This window comes from Trachurus japonicus, chromosome 8 (genome assembly GCF_045865225.1).
Source record: "Trachurus japonicus isolate A0001 chromosome 8, Traja_1.0".
NCBI lineage: Eukaryota > Metazoa > Chordata > Actinopteri > Carangiformes > Carangidae > Trachurus > Trachurus japonicus.
Genome location: NC_140914.1, coordinates 8516776 through 8534573, shown reverse-complemented (window position 1 = coordinate 8534573; position 17798 = coordinate 8516776). Strand labels below are relative to the sequence as shown.

Here is a 17798-nt window from a genome sequence, read left to right as displayed (position 1 = left end):
TGTCTGTTTTATTTTTTAGTTTTATTTTTCTTCCCCTCCCCCTTGTCTATTTCTGTGAGTGGACTTTGTCTGGTGGCCTCCATGGTCCAAACTTTTAGTGCCTCCACACCCCCTCACCGTCTTATTCTGTCAATGCTGAAAAATTGGTGGCGAACATAAACTTGATGCGAAGTGCAAGTGCAAAATTGTGCCTGTGTTTTTCTACAAAATGAAATATTTGCGTTTTAATCCAATAAATTATGTCAAGTGATGCTGAACTGAAACTTCTGAGTCAAAGCGTTTTGTGTAACATTTACCTGAGAACAAGCTGTTCTCTTTAATAGCATTAGTGAAGCCTCAAATGTGCACACAGGAAGTTTCACCACTTCCTTTTTCAAGTTGGGCAATGTTACTGAGACAAACACAGCGTCAACACTCAATTCAAAACTAAAAGCAATGAGATCAAATACACTCAGGGCTACAACCAGTTCAGATATTATGCTTTTATTTAAGATAAACAAACATGCAGAAATACAAATATGATGTAATGATAAAACACACAAGCACATGTTATAAATTCTTATGTAAATATCACAATAAAGTGAACAATGCATCAAATCTGTAAAAAGGTAAAATATAGAGATAAATAAATACACAAGTATAAGTAGCATTGTTTTAAACTGATATTTTGAGACAAGGTTATATCTGATAAAACACCCTGATACAAACAGAAAGGCACTATATAATTTACATAAAATGTAATTTTGTTAAATTTCTTACTAATTTCTGAGATTCTATACTGTATGAACAGCACTTTTCTAGTACAAACTCTTAACCTTAAACTAATGCTAACCCAGCCTGAACTGTGCAACTGCAAATAAAGGACTTAAATGTAAATGAAACTGAAGGAACATACTGTAATCTTCCATAACCAACTCATGTATCTCTCTATTCAAAAGACACGGTCCAATACACCTGATTACATATATGTAGGCCTCAATTAAAACATTACTTATATCACATCAGGCCTTTGACTCTCAGTAGTGAGACTCTGGTTTCTGTACGGACTGGAGTCATCCACAAACACACCCATCTTTAACAGCATGGCCTTTGGAATAGGGTGGGCATGACGGGACACATACAGACTCTTCAGACTTTGACTCATGGGTGAAGGTTTGTACTCAGTGCACAGCTTCCCACTCAGACTCGGAGCACATTTCACCTCCAGTTTGAAGAAGACCCGGCCGTGCTGCAGATTACAGAGGTCCTCCTTGACTCCTGAGGTCAGATCTTGCTCACAATTCCCCAACAGGTCGTCATCCCATTTGCTGTCCTCGTCCCACACCTCAAATCTCACCTTAGGTCCTGAGGACAAGTCCTGAGAACCCAGGTCTACAACCATGCCCCAGTGTGGGTCATTGTTGTTGTAAATGACTTGAGTCCGTCGGACCATCTGCCCATCGAAAGACACCTTGACGTAACCATCTGTGGCCGTGGTGTGGTCACCCCAAAGACCAGAAGCTCGTTGCACAGTTATGATGACCCGGGCCATGCCCTTGCGGGTCGGGCAGCAGTCTGCGTTTACAGCAGGTTCATTGTGGCACTGGCAGACGCAGGGATCCCTTGAGTCACTCTTGATGCCGACCTGACAGCGTTGACTGCAGTTCCTCAACAGGCCTTTCTCCAGGATGTAATGACTAATGGCTGAGCGCAGGTTCTTTCGGGCGGGTGTGTTCGTAGGCAGCAGCTCATGAAGCGAATCCAGAGAATATGAGACTATGTCTGGATTCTGTGGGAGTGAGTTCAGCCATTCTTTGTAGGCTTCTGGATTTTTGTCAGCAGAGAAGAGAAGGTCTGGCTCGGTGGTGTGGCCTCCCTTTATCTCTGTGTTTCTGGAGAAGAAAGAGTTGTTTGAACTCTTGTGCCAAGTTGACGTTACTGATAATGAAAATGTAAAACATACATGAGAAAATATTCTGTACCTGTCGTTGAAGAGGCTGGAGAACGATGTCTTGCGTTCCTGCTTGTCAAGGTCCTTGTTGCAGTGTTTTGTTTCAGTTTTCGCTTCGGCATGGATGCTGGCGGACGCCTCGGCCTCCAGACACATATCCACCTCCTCCACGCTGAGGCCCTGCAGGCTGGCCTGGCACTGCTTGATGCTGGTCACAGACTGAACACTTCCTCCCAACTTCACCTGGAATAACATAAGTGTGTCACTTTGTGGGACTTTGCTAACGTGTCATGTTCATTATTCTTTTGACAAATTTCTTGTTTTCACTCACCTTGGTGATGTAATGAGTGCCGAAGTTGTCAATCAGCTTGTAAAACCGTTGCTTGTATTGAGGGCTGTAGGTCTTGGGGAGCTGTGCCACTGCTTGGCGAAATTCTCTGTGCAGCTTTGGTTTGTTGGACACTCGGTAACTACAGTGAGACAGCAGGCAAGAAAACACAGATCAATATCAACCAAACATAGGGTGGTCATACGATTTATTTTGAAGTCCTTGTCTTCTTACCTGTAGTACTCGCAGGACATGCCTTGGCTCGCGAAGCTGAACTTGTCCTTCTTTGTTTTGTCCATTGCATATTCAGCCAATTTAGAATTGGTTCCAGCCAGCATCACCGAGCCGCCTTTAGCACCCACATCAACGTCTAAATTTACCTCCCAGTTGTTATCAACAGACGAGGTGCTGGACGAGACCAGATCCTCACTGGATCGGTGGAGTTTACTGGACACTTTCATGCTGCAGGACTGTTTAGACCTCCAGTCCACCACAGACAAGGGGAGCTTTTGTTTTTTGTTCTCCAGATAGGGGTTGCTGCACAGGACGCACGTTTTGTCCTTGCGTTTCCACTGATTCATGTCGAGAACAAAGGCCCCCTTACGCTCCATTTTGGTGATGTCGAAGCCTTCCCCGGCCAAAGTGGTACCTGGAGCAAATTCTGCCTCCACACACTGTCTGGGTGTTCCATCAGTGCACGATTGATAAGTGCACTGAGGGAGAGAGAGCACAAGGCCGACACAAATGCAAATACTAAGCTGCAACATGCTGCTGATTTGTGGGATCAATGCAAACGGTTGGCTTATCCTGCAACAAAAATAAAAGAAATATTTTTTTTAGTTGAATAAATATTAACAAGTGAGGCAGCTGATCACTGGCTGTACAGAAACTTTTGAAAGGAAATGTGATAGACAAACTTCACACCTGATTTTGCACTGTTTTCTAATATGATCTGTGGCGCCTTTATGACAATATTTTGTTATATCTATAGATCTTTCTGCTGCTTTCTATGAGCTTTACACCACTCTGTCTCTTGGACCGTCTCCATTTCAAAGTAAGATTAAAGATTTGTGGTTTGATTTGTATCTGCACATAACATCAGCGTCAGTTTCAGATGACGACTGGATTGCTCTGATTTTTTTATGTTGCGAAGAACCTAAAGGCTCAGTTTTATGCCATAAATGCTTTGCTAAATCTCATCTCCTCACAGTTTTTCTGCAGATGTGATTCATTAGAGGAAATGTATTTAACACCCACAGATTTTGACCAGGAAATCACAAAAACACATTTTGACCAGAAACACTGATTGTAAATGAGAGGCTCAAGAAAACATAGCAGGACACCATTAAGTATCTTCTTAGTAACCCTGTGGATGTCCAACACTGAAAGGCCCAAAATGTTCTGAGCTTCAATGAGACAAACAAAGACATGTGCAACATTTTAGTCTTTACTGTCAAATCCTGTTCGGCTCAAGATCTGTCTTTTAACAAAATCATGCAAGATACTAAACAAGCTTTGGTTTGAAGATAAGATAAGTCCCTTTTTCATCCCATTCATTCAGAAATTTACAGTGTTGCACAAAAATGATAATATATACAGCAATAAAGTTAAAGATTTGTACATACACACAGTAAATGTGCTTTATAGAAAAATGGACATGACCAACAGCAAAATAACTAACTTGATGTTTAAACCAACTGCTCTAAAGAACTCAATACAAGTTGTGCTATAGAATTACTCACACAGATATAGCAATTAACAGTTTATACTGTCTTGAAAGACGTGTATGTGTGAAGTGAAAGAAAATTTCAGTATAAGTAGACTTACCGTTGACTCGCCCGTTCGTGCTGCATGTATGAAACTGACTGTAAGCATGAATATTATTGCTTTGTCTATAAAAGCTTAAATGAGAGCGGGTAGGGGGTGGCGAGGGGGTGAGGTGACAGTGGTCTCTCTCAGAGCACAGCAATATAGAAAAAAAATGTGGTTTGTTAGTTTTGTCAACGTTGAGCATAGCCTGCGCTCAGGGGGTGGAGCTGGTGGTCTGCAGACAAACTCAGATAGCTAGTGACAACATAAAAGTGAGGCATTGCTTTCCAGTCAATAACGAACCAGAGACCACAAACCTATCATTTCTCTGAAGTGGGGTGGTGGGCTGTGGTCAAACATAATGAGAAAAGAATGATGATTAATTTCCAAAGAATTGAACAAAACACAAACTAACCAGGTTACTCTTCATTGATATATGATAAGTGCAATAAAATATAGGTGAGCTCTGTGGGAGGTCTACATACCAAATGGCACCAGTTCAGTAACAAACATGGAAGTGAGTGTATAAACTTGTTAAAAATGTATTTAATTTTGAATGGTTAACAGAATGAAACTACAGAAATTCATGAATAGGGGCAGTAAATGGAAATCAAGACCTGCAAAGATTCATTAAAACATTGTATATCAGCACGAAAGCAGCAGAAACCTCTCTCTGTCTGCTTCTGTCTATATCATCATCACAAAGCCATGAGGCAATAAGAACATCAAAAAGGTAAAAAATACACTCATGGAGATGCAGATTAAAAAATATATTGCTGTAAATAAAAGATACAAAGAGTCAAACACATTTCAGTAACTGCAAAAACTTCAAGATGATCAGCTGCATATGTTCTGCTGTCCTACAGGAAACCAGGCCAGTACATTATAAACACAACAGAGGAAGGTCTGAGTCTCTCTTCTGATGGGTTTGTTGTAGTCTAATTGAACCAAGAAAAGATAGCAGATTTTAGGCAAATAGAGAAACCAAATCCTGCAAGGCTGGGGTGCTGGGCCCAGGTGGGCTGGCCTGCTTTGTTGTGACATCACAAAGTCACAGGAAATCCCAACGGCTGTTTTTTTACGAATAGTTTCTGAATACTGGCTGTGTTGATTTCTCTGTTGACTGAAGCTTTTATACTTTCACAATATTAATACAGTACATAGAGCTTCCTTATAATCACACATGCACATCAACTTTTGCATAATAACCTTTAAACAAAAGCAAAAGCAAACAAAGATATAAGGTATGTTTCCCTGATATGACTTTGAGCCATGTTGATGTATTTCTTGTCATTTGTTGTCAGCAGAGATTATTGAAACCTGTGATTAATAATTATTTTTGCTTAAATTAACCTTCAAATATTTTTTGGTATTGCCTTGTAGGCAATGCCAAAAATACCTTGTAGGCCTTGTTGCCATGTAGGCCTTGGTAAAAACCAACCATGGTGTCATATCACATCAACTTTTGGCTCAGCAGTGAGACTCTGGTTTCTTTACGGACGGGTGTCATTCACAAACACACCCATCTCTAACAGCATGGCCTTTGGAATAGGGTAGGCATTACGGGACACATACAGACTCTTCAGACTTTGACTCATGGGTGAAGGTTTGTATTCCGTGCACAGCTTCCCGCTCAGACTCGGAGCACAGGTTGCCTCCAGTTTAAAGAAGAGTCGTCCATGATCCAGACTACAGACATCTTCCTTGACTACCGTGGAGATATCCTTCAGACATTGTCCTAACAGGTCATCGTCCCATTTGTGGTCCTCATCCCACACTTCAAATTTCACTTTATGTCCTGAGGACAAGTCCTGAGAGCCCAGGTCTACGACCGTGTTCCAGTTTGGGTTGTTGTTGTCCCAAATGACTTGAGTCCGTCGGACCATCTGCCCATTGAAAAACACCTTTACGTAACCATCTGCGGATGTGACCCTATCACCCCACAGGCCAGAAGCTCGTTGTACAATTATGATGACCCGGGCCATGCCCTTGCGGGTTGGGCAGCAGTCGGCGTTTACAGCAAGTTCATTGTGGCACTGGCAGGCGCAGGAATCCCTCCGGCCGGAATGGAAGCCGACCTGACAGGATTGACTGCAGTTCCTCAACAGGCCTTTCTCCAGGATGTAATGACTAATGGCGGAGCGCAGGTTCTTTCGGGCGGGTGTGTTCATAGGCAGCAACTCATGAAGCGAGTCCAGAGAATATGAGACTATGTCTGGATGCTGTGGGAGTGAGTTCAGCCATTCCTTGTAGGCCTTTGGATCTTTGTCAGCAGAGAAAAGAAGGTCTGCTTCGGTGGTGTGGCCTCCCTTTATTTCTGTGAACCTGGAAAGGAAAGAGATTGCTTAAACAACTGGTGCTGAAAATAGTCTGAGAAATGCAAATTAGAAGAAAGCATGTTACAAGTGTCTAAGAACACACCGGTCACTGAAGCGGCTGGAGAACGATGTCTTGCTCTCTGTCTTTTCAATGTCCTTGTTGCAGGGGTTTGCTCGAGCTTTCACTGTGACTTGGGTGCTGGCGGATGCCTCGGCCTCCAGACACATCTCCACCTCCTCGATTCTTAAGCCCTGCAGGCTGGCCTGGCACTGCTTGATGCTGGTTACAGACTGAACACTTCCTCCCAGCTTCACCTGGAAGCATGCATTTAAATATTATTTTCATAGGCAAATGTGTTACCTTGTTTATTGTTTCAATGTGTGTTTCTTGATGAAAGCCATGCCATGATTTCAACTCACCTTGGTGACGTAATGAGTGCCAAAGTCATCAATGAGCTTGTAAAACTGTTGCTTGTTTTCTGGGCTGTAGGTTTTAGGGAGCTTTTTTAACGCTTGTTTAAATTCCCTGTGCAGCTTTGGCTGGCCGGTCACTCTGTAGCTGTTGACAGTGACACCGGGTAAGAAAAGATAACAATGAATGTATTAAAATGTTGAGCGTCAAAGTGTGTTCATTTGTAAGCAAGAGTTCAGACAGAGGTTTTCTTTGAGTCCTCATATTCTTACCTGTAGTACTGGCAGGAAAAGCTTTGGGTGGAAAAGCTGAACTTGTCGTTCTTTGTTTTTTCCATGGAATAACCGGCCAGTTTAGAATTGGTTCCAGCCAGCATCAATGATCCATCTTTATTAGCCCTTTTAAGGTCTAAATTTACCCCCCAGTTGTTTTCAACAGAAGAGGTGCTGAAAGTGACCAGAGTCTCGCTGGATCGGTGGAGTGTACTGGCCACTTTCATGCTGCAGGACTGTTTTGGCCTCCAGTCCACCACTGACAAGGGGAGCTTTTGTTTTTTGTTCCCCAGATATGGGTTGCTACACAGGACGCACCTTTTGTCCTTGCGTTTCCACTGAGTCATGTTGAGCACAAAGGCCCCCTTACGCTCCATTTTGATGATGTCAAAGCCTTCCCCGGCCAAGTTGGTACCTGGAGCAAATTCTGCCTCCTTGCACTCTTTGGGTGTTCCTACAATGCACAATGGATATGTACACTGAGGGAGGGAAAGCGCGAGGCCTATGCAGATTAGCAGGAACATGCTGCTGATTTGGGTGATGAATGCAAACTGATAGTTTATCCTGAAAAAGAAACATTTGAGATAAACAAACCTTGGCAAGTTGAGCTGTTCAGCAAGACACCATTGTTGCTTTGTGGACACGTCTGAACTACGGCAGGATCTGATGCCACACCTGTTTTACCCACTTGTGAAAGAACCCCTGTGTTTTTTGGGCTGTCTTAAATTATCTCTAAACTGCCATTTTTATCCATGGTTATAGAAAATGTTTCTCAACACAAAATATATCCTCTAAGAAACACAATATAAGAGAAAAGCTACCCACAAAGAAAACTTGAAATTTTTGTGGATGGCAGTTCAGCTGTCCACATACAGTAGACTTAGTAGATTTAGTGGATTTAAGCAATATTACCCCAATATTACCCCTTCAGTGATGCTCAAATTTGAAAGGTTTTTGCGAGTGTGCTTCCTGTTTCCATGGAAATACATGGGATCCAACTAATAACTGAAACACAGTCATGTCAGTAGACCTGTAATGGAACCTAGTTTACTTCTACAGCAAATAATCCAATCCAACGACCTAGCAACAGAAAGGATTTTCTAGTCCCAGATGAGTAAACTCTGAGTTGACGTTAATGTTTTCTCACGGTCTCTGACTTTTCCGAACTAAATTAATACCGTGTCACTGACACAGCGGATGGGGAAAGTCAAACATTTAGATTGCTCCAGATCATTGAAAAGCCCAAAAGTTGCAAAACAGAGAGACAGAAAAACATAGCGCCACTTACCACTAACCACTTACGTTTTATCTAACGAAATATAAAGCTCCAGGCCATATTTTTAAAAACATTTTTTTCACCACAGTCACAACTAGTGTCTCTCCGACTGTACACATAGGGAACACCCTCTCTGCAAAAACGAGGCTGTTTACACTACTACACTACTACAACTAAAAAATGTTTATTTAATTGTTACAAAAATGTGACTTAGACAGCTGACAGGAGAACTCTACAGGAGGTTGATGTGGTTTGTGATTTATTTTCATGAGTAAAATATTGTTTCTAAAAAATAAAAATCCATGGATGGTTACAATAAAGATGAATACACCAACATGAAATGGCAGAGTAATATTTTTAGTGACGAGTCAGGCGTGCTCTTATGCTGATTTGAGCACATTCTAAATTTCTTGTTGACCAATCAGATTGCTTGGTCAGAACTACTTGTTGTATAATTAATATCAACTTCTTTGTAGATGATATTCAACTTTACTTTTAAGATAAAACTACCTGTCCTGCCTAATGACTATGAACTTAATGTACACACAGAATAGAGATCACAGTATGAGCCATTTTGGGCTTATCTTAGAGGATTTGTTCCTTACTTTCACCCGTTGATCTAGAATGTGTCATCAACGCTTTATGTCCTCTATTCTTGATTATTGAAATACACTAGATTCTGGCCTCAGCAGACAAAATGTTAGATAAATTCCATCTGATGAGTGCTGAAGTATTTCCAAAATCCCTGTGACTGGTAAAGTTACTCTATTTTTTTTAAAGTTTTTAAATCTTTAAACCAAGCTAAGCTCCTAAACTAACACATATAGAACAATCTTATAACTTTTTCTAAACTACAGAATGCATTTTATTTATTTATTTAATAATTTTTTCTCTTTTAAATTAATTTTATCTATTAAATTTAGTGCAAAGAATTTTTGTACGATGCTACATTTCAAAGCTAAAAAATAACATTAACAAGACTCACCTCTGTCTTCTCTGTTCATGCTTCTCGATTGAGTCTGGATATCAATCTTTGTACTTATATAGACAAACAAACAGGACTGAACGTGTCATTCACAGGTGGTGGATGCACAGTTTGGTTGAAGGTGTCACGTCCTCTGTGTGTTCCCCTGTTCATTTAAGTGGTTTCCTGTTTTATTTTGAAGTTCTGTCTTCCTGTGTCATGGTCTGTGTCTGTTGGTCCCTATTGAGTTCCTGTTTCATTTTGACGTTTCGTGTCCGGTCTTCCTGTGTGCTTCCTGCTCGTGATTACCCCAATGTGTTTCACCTGTCTTGATTGCACACCACCTGTTTCTTCCCTTGTGTATTTAACTTCAGTGTCTCCTTTTGTCTTTGTTGGATCGTCGTTATTATTTTCCGTGTCCATGCCCGTCTTCCAGTGTTCCCCTGCAAGGCCCTGTGAGTAAATAAAAGCCTTCTTCATGTCACCGAACCTGCGAGTCTGCATTTGGGTCCTTCCCTAAGAAAGCCTGACAGTACGATCCAACCAATATGGACCCAGCAGACCATTCCCCTCCCAGGTGGATGACACTCTTCAATTTTTTTGCCTACCTGGCTGAGAAGACAGCCAGACAGTCAGCTGCCACCGACTCCCCAAGTCCCAGTAGAAGAGTCCCATCTCGCCATCGCCAGCAGCCCAAGCTGCGTCCCCAGCAACCTACCTACCCAGCAGGGACAAATCCCTATGTGGGTACCTGAACAAAACGCAAACTAACCAGGTTACTCTTAATTGATATATGATAAGTGCAATAAAATATAGGTGACATCTGTGTGAGGTCTACATACCCAGTTCAGTAACAAACATGGAAGTGAGTGCATGAACTTGTTAAAAGTGATTTAATTTTGAATGGTTAACAGAAAAAAATTAAAGAAATTCATGAAGAGGGGCAGTAAATGGAAGTCAAGACTTGCAAAGATTCATTAAAACATTGTATATCAGCCCGAAAGCAGCAGAAACCTCTCTCCATCTGCTTCTGTCTACATCATCATCACAAAGCCATGAGGCAATAAGAACATTAAAAAGGTAAAAATACACTCAAGGAACTGCGCAGATTAAAAAATATATTGCTGTAAATAAAAGATGCAAAGAGTCAAACACATATTTCAGTAACTGCAAAAACTTCAAGATGATCAGCTGCGTATGTTCTGCTGTCCTACAGGAAACCAGGCCAGTACATTATAAACACAAAAGAGGAAGGTCTGAATCTCTCTTCTGAGGGGCTTGTTACTGTCTACTTGAACCAAGAAAATATAGTAGATTTTTAGGTAAATACAGAAACCAAATCCTGCAAGGCTGGGGTGCTGGGCCCAGGTGGGCTGGGCTGCTTTGTTGTGACATCACAAAGTCACAGGAAGTCCCAATGGCTGTTTTTCAGGATCAGTTTCTGTATACAGGCTGTGTTGATTTCTCTGTGGACTGAGGCTTTTATACTTTCACGGTATTAATACAGAATCTAGAGATGCCTTATAATCACACTACACACGCACATCAACTTTTGCATAATAAAGCGAACATAAAGCTATAAGGGATGTTTCCCTGATATGACTTTGAGCCATTTTGATGTATTTCTTGTCATTTGTTGTCGTACGTACGTAGGCCTCGGTAAAAACCAACCAGGGTGTCATATCACATCAACTTTTGGCTCAGCAGTGAGACTCTGGTTTCTGTACAGGCTGGTGTCATTCACAAACACACCCATCTCTAACAGCATGGCCTTTGGAATAGGGTAGGCATGACGGGACACATACAGACTCCTCAGACTTGGACTCATGGGCGAAGGTTTGTACTCAGTGCACAGCTTCCCGCTCAGACTCGGAGCACAAGTTGCCTCCAGTTTGAAGAATAAACGCCCATGTGTCAGACTACAGACATCTTCCTTGACTCCTGTGGAGATATCCTGCAGACATTGTCCCAACAGGTCGTCATCCCATTTGTTGTCCTCATCCCACACTTCAAATTTCACCTTATGTCCTGAGGACAAGTCCTGAGAGCCCAGGTCTACGACCGTGTTCCAGTTTGGGTTGTTGTTGTCCCAAATGACTTGAGTCCGTTGGACCATCTGCCCATTGAAAAACACCTTTACGTAACCATCTGTGGCTCCGAACCAGTCACCCCACAGGCCAGAAGCTCGTTGTACAGTTATGATGACCCGGGCCATGCCCTTGCGGGTCGGGCAGCAGTCGGCGTTTACAGCAAGTTCATTGTGGCACTGGCAGACGCAGGGATCCCTTGAGTCACTCTTGATGCCGACCTGACAGCGTTGACTGCAGTTCCTCAACAGGCCTTTCTCCAGGATGTAATGACTAATGGCGGAGCGCAGGTTCTTTCGGGCGGGTGTGTTCATAGGCAGCAACTCATGAAGCGAATCCAGAGAATATGAGACTATGTCTGGATGCTGTGGGAGTGAGTTCAGCCATTCCTTGTAGGCCTTTGGATCTTTGTCAGCAGAGAAAAGAAGGTCTGGCTCGGTGGTGTGGCCCCCCTTTATTTCTGTGAACCTGGAGAGGAAAGAGTTTGCTTAAACTACTGGTGCTGAAAATAGTCACTGAGAAATGCAAAAAAGAAAGCATGTTATGAGTCTAAGAACACACCGGTCGCTGAAGCGGCTGGAGAACGATGCCTTGCTCTCCGTCTTTTCAACGTCCTTGTTGCAGTGTTTTGTTCGAGTGTTCACTGTGACGTGGGTGCTGACAGACGCCTCGGCCTCCAGACACATCTCCACCTCCTCCATACTTAAGCCCTGCAGGCTGGCCTGGCACTGCTTGATGCTGGTTACAGACTGAACACTTCCTCCCAGCTTCACCTGGAAGCATGCATTTAAATATTATTTTCATAAGCAAATGTGTTACCATGTATATTATTTCAATATACTGTATGTGTTTCTTGATGAAAGGGCACGACCATGCCATGATTTCGATTCACCTTGGTGACGTAATGAGTGCCAAAGTCATCAATCAGCTTGTAAAACGGTTGCTTAGTTTCTGGGCTGTAGGTTTTAGGGAGCATTTTTAACGCTTGTTGAAATTCCCTGTGCAGCTTTGGCTTGCCGGTCACTCTGTAGCTGTTGACAGTGAGACACCGGGTAAGAAAAGATAACAATGAATGTATTAAAGTGATGAGCGTCAAGGTGTATTCATTTGTAAGCAAGAGTTCAGACAGAGGTTTTCTTTGAGTCCTCATCTTCTTACCTGTAATACTCGCAGGAAAAGCTTTGGCTGGAAAAGCTGAACTTGTCGTTCTTTGTTTTTTCCATGGAATAACCGGCCAGTTTAGAATTGGTTCCAGCCAGCATCAATGAGGCGCCTTTCTTAGCCGTTTTAAGGTCTAAATTTACCCCCCAGTTGTTTTCAACAGAAGAGGTGCTGGAAGTGACCAGAGCCTCACTGGATCGGTGGAGTTTACTGGCCACTTTCATGCTGCAGGACTGTTTTGACCTCCAGTCCACCACTGACAAGGGGAGCTTTTGTTTTTTGTTCTCCAGATAGGGGTTGCTACACAGGACGCACGTTTTATCCTTGCGTTTCCACACATTCATGTTGAGCACAAAGGCCCCCTTACGCTCCATTTTGATGATGTCAAAGCCTTCCCCGGCCAAGTCGGTACCTGGAGCAAATTCTGCCTCCTCGCACTGTTTGGGTGTTCCTTCAGTGCACGATGGATTCGTACACTGAGGGAGGGAAAGCATGAGGCCGACGCAGATGCAAATCTTTAGCAGGAACATGCTGCTGATTTGGGTGATGGATGCAAACTGATAGTTTATCCTGAAAAAGAAACATTTGAGATTGGCAATTGAGCTGTTTATCAAGACACTATTGTTGCTTTGTGGACACGTCTGAAGTACAGCAGGATCTGATGCATCTGCACCTGTTTTACCCACTTGTAAAAGGACCTCGGGCTGTCCTAAATAATCTCTAAATTGCCATTTTTATCCATGATTATAGAAACTGTTTCTCAACACAATATATTTCCTCTAAGAAGCACAATCATAAGAGAAAAGCTGCCCCCCAAGAAAACTTGAAATTCTTGTGGATGGCAGTTACGCTGTCCACATGCAGTACACTTAGGCTGTCTTTACACTGCATGGTTCAAGTGGCCCAATTCCGATTTTTTTCCTCTCAAGTGGCTCAGATCGGATCGGTAACATGAATGTGTAAACGGGACAAATACGCATGGAATCGGATATTGTCAGATCAGATTCAGGTCCCCGTTATATGTGGAAATAAATCAGATACAAATCGGATATCTGTCAATGCGTCTGCAGTCTAAACAGACAGATCGGATCTTTCCTGGCAATGCGTATCATACGTCATCAATGACAATATTACTTCACGTGCCCACATCTTGCGCTGAAACGTTTGTAGCCTGTGACTGACACGTGGGGCTGACCTAGACTACCGTGGCCAGCTGTAGTCACTGTCACAGGAGTTACAGTGTTTCATTTTCGTGGTGTCTGCGCGTCTGTTTTTTCCCCCTCACTAGTTCTTGTATACAGTAGGCCTAATATTAGGCAGATTGAGGGCAGGAGTGTGAAAAGGGAGCGCGTGATGAACACCAGATTTCACGTTTTCCTACCGGCAAAAACTGAACTGAGCCAATAAGAAATCAAGAGAGGAAAAACAATACACATTTGTGTCCAAGAGGCTGTCCCGTCCTCACTACGTGAGCGACAGAGGATCGAACGGTGGCACAACTGTCACCGTCACTGTCAGCTGCTCATCTCACAGCAGCTCCGCTCCACGCAGGCACTTCACTAACTTTATTTTGTAAGGACAGACGTTCAAAAAAATCACTAGTTTATTTCCAGTGGGTTGTTTCATGCAAGCACAGCAGGTGTAAATGCAGATATCAGATATGGATCACTTCTGATAGAACATGTAAATAGACAGTCAAAAAAATCTGATATAGGCAACAAATCAGAATTGGGCATCAAGGCCTGCAGTGTAAAGACAGCCTTAGTAGATTTAATATCAACTTCTTTGCAGATGATATCCAATTTTACTTTAAGATAACACTACCTTGTACCTCCAACCTGTCCTGTCTAATGACTGTGAACTTTATGTAAACACAGAATAGAGATCACAATATGAACCATGCTGAACCATGAGCTTCTTTTATCTTAGAGTATTTGTTCCTTACTTACACCTATTGATCATGACAGGCATCTTCTTTAGAGATGATGATTATTAACTCATTGAGTGTCGCGCTCTTTTCCAAAGTTTTAGTCAAGTGTACCGGCAATTTAGACCATTTTTACGATTTCTGTAGAGCCACAGCGTATTCTATATTATTGCCACTAACACATACTGCGGCTCATTTGAAAGGTGAAACTGCTTCAAATGGCCACAAACCGTTTGTTTCTATGTGCCTCCGTTCCTGAGAAAACTCAAGCTAAACATGGCTGGGTTTCACCAAAATCCCTGCTTTTTTTCTAGAAAAGGAGATGCAGCGTCTTTTATGAAAGGTGCTCTGTTTGTGCCTGTCGCTCTTCTGACACTCGCATTTCTGGATCAAAGGGCTCGTTTAAGATAAATATATACAACAATTGTTCTTCTATTCACAAAACCACCATCGGGGGCGGGGGGGACGCCACTAAACAACAATAACACAGACGCACCATGCCGTGTCACAGCCTCTCGCCGCGGAACGTGATGGTCTCTCGGCCACAGCAGGTCGGGAACACCGGCCCCACCGGTGGTCGCGGTCCTTCTGTGGTACGAGTCGGTGCCGGCGGCCTGCTTTGGCCGAGAGACCATGACACCTCGCAGGTGAAAGCGGAGCGGCTGCGCTTCATCCGCATGCATATCTCGGTTTGCAAAAGCCAAGTTATGATAAAAACTTCCAGATCATGAGTTGTCATGAGTTTTTGATCGTCATCTATTTCAGTTCTGCTCGTCGTAGAGTCCCCAAATTTACACATAATGTGTGTTAAAGTGTCTATTTTCATAATTTAAAAAAAAAGCACTCAACGCGTGGGAACGAAAAACGTAAAATTACGTGGTTGGCACTCAATGAGTTAATATACATTCATTCATTGTTTTTATTTTGTTTGTTTTGTTTTTACTCTTGACATATTCAATAAAGAAATGAAAATGATCATGTCATCAATGCTTTATGTATCTCTATTCTTGATTATTGAAATACACTAGATTCTGGCCTCAGCACACAAAATTTTAGATAAATTCCGTCTGATGAATGCCAAAGTATTTCCAAAATCTCTGTGAATGGTAAGTTCCTCTGTTTTTGAAGTTTTTACATCTTTAAACCAAGCTAAGCTCTTAAAACTAGCACATATAGAACAATCTTAGGACTTTTTCTAAAAAAAAAAAAAAGAATTAGCATTTTATTCATTTATTATTATTTTTTTCTCTTTTAAAATGGATTTGGATTTTATCTACTAAATTCTATTAAATTTAGTGCAACGCTACATTTGAAAACTAAAAAATAACATTTGAAAGTATTTGAAAATTAGCAAATCAGCAAAGACTCACCTCTGTCTTGACTGTTCATGCTTCTCAAATGGGTCTGGATATCAATCCTTTGTACTTATATCGACAAACAAACAGGGCTGGACGTATCATTCACAGGTGGTGGTTTCACAGTTTGGTTGAAGAGACAACTGTCATTTCTTCCCCCACATTTTTGTTGTTAGTGTGGTCATAGGTGAGAGAATGACATGTTTTGCAAAGTTGCAAGGGAATGACAATGGTGGTCATTAGTTTCATACAAGGTTAAAAGGTTAAATAGTGACACAGACAAGACATTGAAATACACATAACACACAACAAAATAAAGCAATGTCTTATTATTTATTTCGTCATACGTTTATTTAAATACATAAAACAAAGTAGAAATCATATGAAATGTGTAGCTATAATATTCTGATAATTTAACACACACACTACTCCTGCATGCAGCATGTCTCTCCTCCACTCTGCTGATTGACATCCCATGTCACAGTCCAAGCAGCAGAGAGAGGGGTGAGAGGTGGAGGTGGTGTGATTCATCCAGATCCTCAGCAGTCCTCTCCCATTAGAGGATCACAGAACGTCACCCGATGCCTTCAAGTGCTCCTGGGAAACTTCTGCCTCCAAGTGCATCTGTTACTTTCGTGCACCAATAATGGCCTTACAGTGCAGCTGTGCAGTGGCGGTGTCTGTGCAGTTGTTTGAAGTGGGGGAAAAAGGCAACACTTAGCATTGGTGAGATTCACTCTTGGCTGTTTTGTGGTTAATGGGTGACCTGTAGGTTTAAGTGTGAAGTTACACAGAGATATTTTCTCATGATTAAAATCGGAGACTGCTTATTCCACAATTGTGTTTCCCTGCAGCTATTTTATCTTTCTACTGATCCATCTAAGCATTTGAAAACATTCCTTAAGGTTGACCTATTTTGTCTTTCATCTCTAAATATAATATTACAACAGAGGGAACACAGAGGGAACACTGTGTTGATGTAGCATATAAATCTGTAGTGACCTGCAAATGATAAGCATGCTTTTTCAGCAAGCACAGGTGATAATTACAATATTTCTGGCTGTATTGAAGGCAGCTAAAGCTCAGTCAGTGCTGGCATGTACACTGCCAAGTGCAGCCAAGCAGCATCAAACGGCACAGTCAACCAAAATAAGACCAGAAGTGAGGGGAGAACACCTACAAAATAAAATATAGGCTACCCTTAGTATTTTTAATGTTTTGAAAAAACAAAGTGAGCAGGGGTGAGAAGTGACAAATTTAGTGTATGTTTGTTGTTTGAACTACAGATAGCCAATATTAGGGATATATACTGCAACAAGTAAGGAATATGTTGCATTTGAATGAGTTGTCTGTGTTTCATGAGTAGGCCTAGGCCTACCTGGGGGTCAGGTAGATTTATTCAAACATAGCAGAACTGTTTGACAGAGTGTGTGTAAACATTTGTAAACAGGGCTGGAGGTGGAGAACGGAGGGGATCAGCAGTGGGCTGAAAACAAATATTCGCCTTGGGGCTTCCTTAAAGGCGTCATCACCATCTTGTGTATTTATGTTAACCAGGTGTAACATGCTCGGCCCTCTCTGAGCATAGTGCTTTTGTTACAACACCTGTGTGAAGACTTTAATCACTATAATTCCCTGCATTCAAACTCTGAACTAACATAGTGACCTGCTACTCATCGTGGTTAAAGATCTTACCCCACAGCACTTTGACAGCTGACAGACAGCACACATGTCGAGACTTGAACCTGTAACGTTCTTTGCACAAACATTTTTACAGCCTAAAGCAATTCTAGGAAAAGCATTCTAGCATATGGCAGCAAATTGAGTCTTTATTTCAACATGGCCCATTCATCAGCAAAGGGTAAAATTACAGGAAAGTAAAATAACAATAACAAGTGATTAATTCTCCATGGTCACATCCACTTATTATTGTGGAAAAGAATAACAGAGGCTTTTGAT

General features: G+C 42.0%; 3 protein-coding genes across 3 annotated transcripts; all 3 read right to left on the bottom strand.

Annotated features, from left to right (window-relative positions):
* Positions 1–457: 457 nt before the first annotated feature.
* LOC146982561 (perforin-1-like) lies at positions 458–4127 on the bottom strand. Its single transcript, XM_085783594.1, has 5 exons — positions 4086–4127; positions 2493–3065; positions 2262–2400; positions 1962–2173; positions 458–1871 (listed from the first exon to the last, which is right to left on the bottom strand). Exons 1-5 carry the CDS (start codon positions 4109–4111, stop codon positions 992–994), a joined length of 1830 nt encoding a protein of 609 aa, XP_085639720.1. The 5' UTR covers positions 4112–4127; the 3' UTR covers positions 458–991.
* Positions 4128–5149: 1022 nt separating this feature from the next.
* Positions 5150–7593, bottom strand: LOC146982560 (perforin-1-like). Its single transcript, XM_085783596.1, has 4 exons — positions 7070–7593; positions 6806–6944; positions 6489–6700; positions 5150–6392 (listed from the first exon to the last, which is right to left on the bottom strand). The coding sequence occupies exons 1-4, from the start codon at positions 7591–7593 to the stop codon at positions 5561–5563; spliced, it is 1707 nt and encodes a 568-aa protein (XP_085639722.1). The 3' UTR covers positions 5150–5560.
* A 3350-nt stretch (positions 7594–10943) lies between these two features.
* LOC146982559 (perforin-1-like) lies at positions 10944–15961 on the bottom strand. The gene is made up of 5 exons (XM_085783595.1): positions 15855–15961; positions 12555–13127; positions 12289–12427; positions 11958–12169; positions 10944–11864 (listed from the first exon to the last, which is right to left on the bottom strand). The coding sequence occupies exons 2-5, from the start codon at positions 13085–13087 to the stop codon at positions 10988–10990; spliced, it is 1761 nt and encodes a 586-aa protein (XP_085639721.1). The 5' UTR covers positions 13088–13127; positions 15855–15961; the 3' UTR covers positions 10944–10987.
* Positions 15962–17798: the final 1837 nt, after the last annotated feature.

Coding starts and splice junctions, on each gene's coding strand:
- LOC146982560 (XM_085783596.1), bottom strand. CDS start 7,593: ATGTTCCTGCTAATCTGCATAGGCCTCGCGCTTTCCCTCCCTCAGTGT. Junction 6,945..7,069: donor TTTTCCTGCCAGTACTACAG/GTAAGAATATGA, acceptor CACTGTCAACAG/CTACAGAGTGACCGGCCAGC. Junction 6,701..6,805: donor GCACTCATTACGTCACCAAG/GTGAGTTGAAAT, acceptor GCATGCTTCCAG/GTGAAGCTGGGAGGAAGTGT.
- LOC146982561 (XM_085783594.1), bottom strand. CDS start 4,111: ATGCAGCACGAACGGGCGAGTCAACG. Junction 2,174..2,261: donor GCACTCATTACATCACCAAG/GTGAGTGAAAAC, acceptor ATGTTATTCCAG/GTGAAGTTGGGAGGAAGTGT. Junction 1,872..1,961: donor TCCAGCCTCTTCAACGACAG/GTACAGAATATT, acceptor TTTCTTCTCCAG/AAACACAGAGATAAAGGGAG.
- LOC146982559 (XM_085783595.1), bottom strand. CDS start 13,087: ATGTTCCTGCTAAAGATTTGCATCTGCGTCGGCCTCATGCTTTCCCTC. Junction 12,170..12,288: donor GCACTCATTACGTCACCAAG/GTGAATCGAAAT, acceptor GCATGCTTCCAG/GTGAAGCTGGGAGGAAGTGT. Junction 11,865..11,957: donor TCCAGCCGCTTCAGCGACCG/GTGTGTTCTTAG, acceptor TTTCCTCTCCAG/GTTCACAGAAATAAAGGGGG.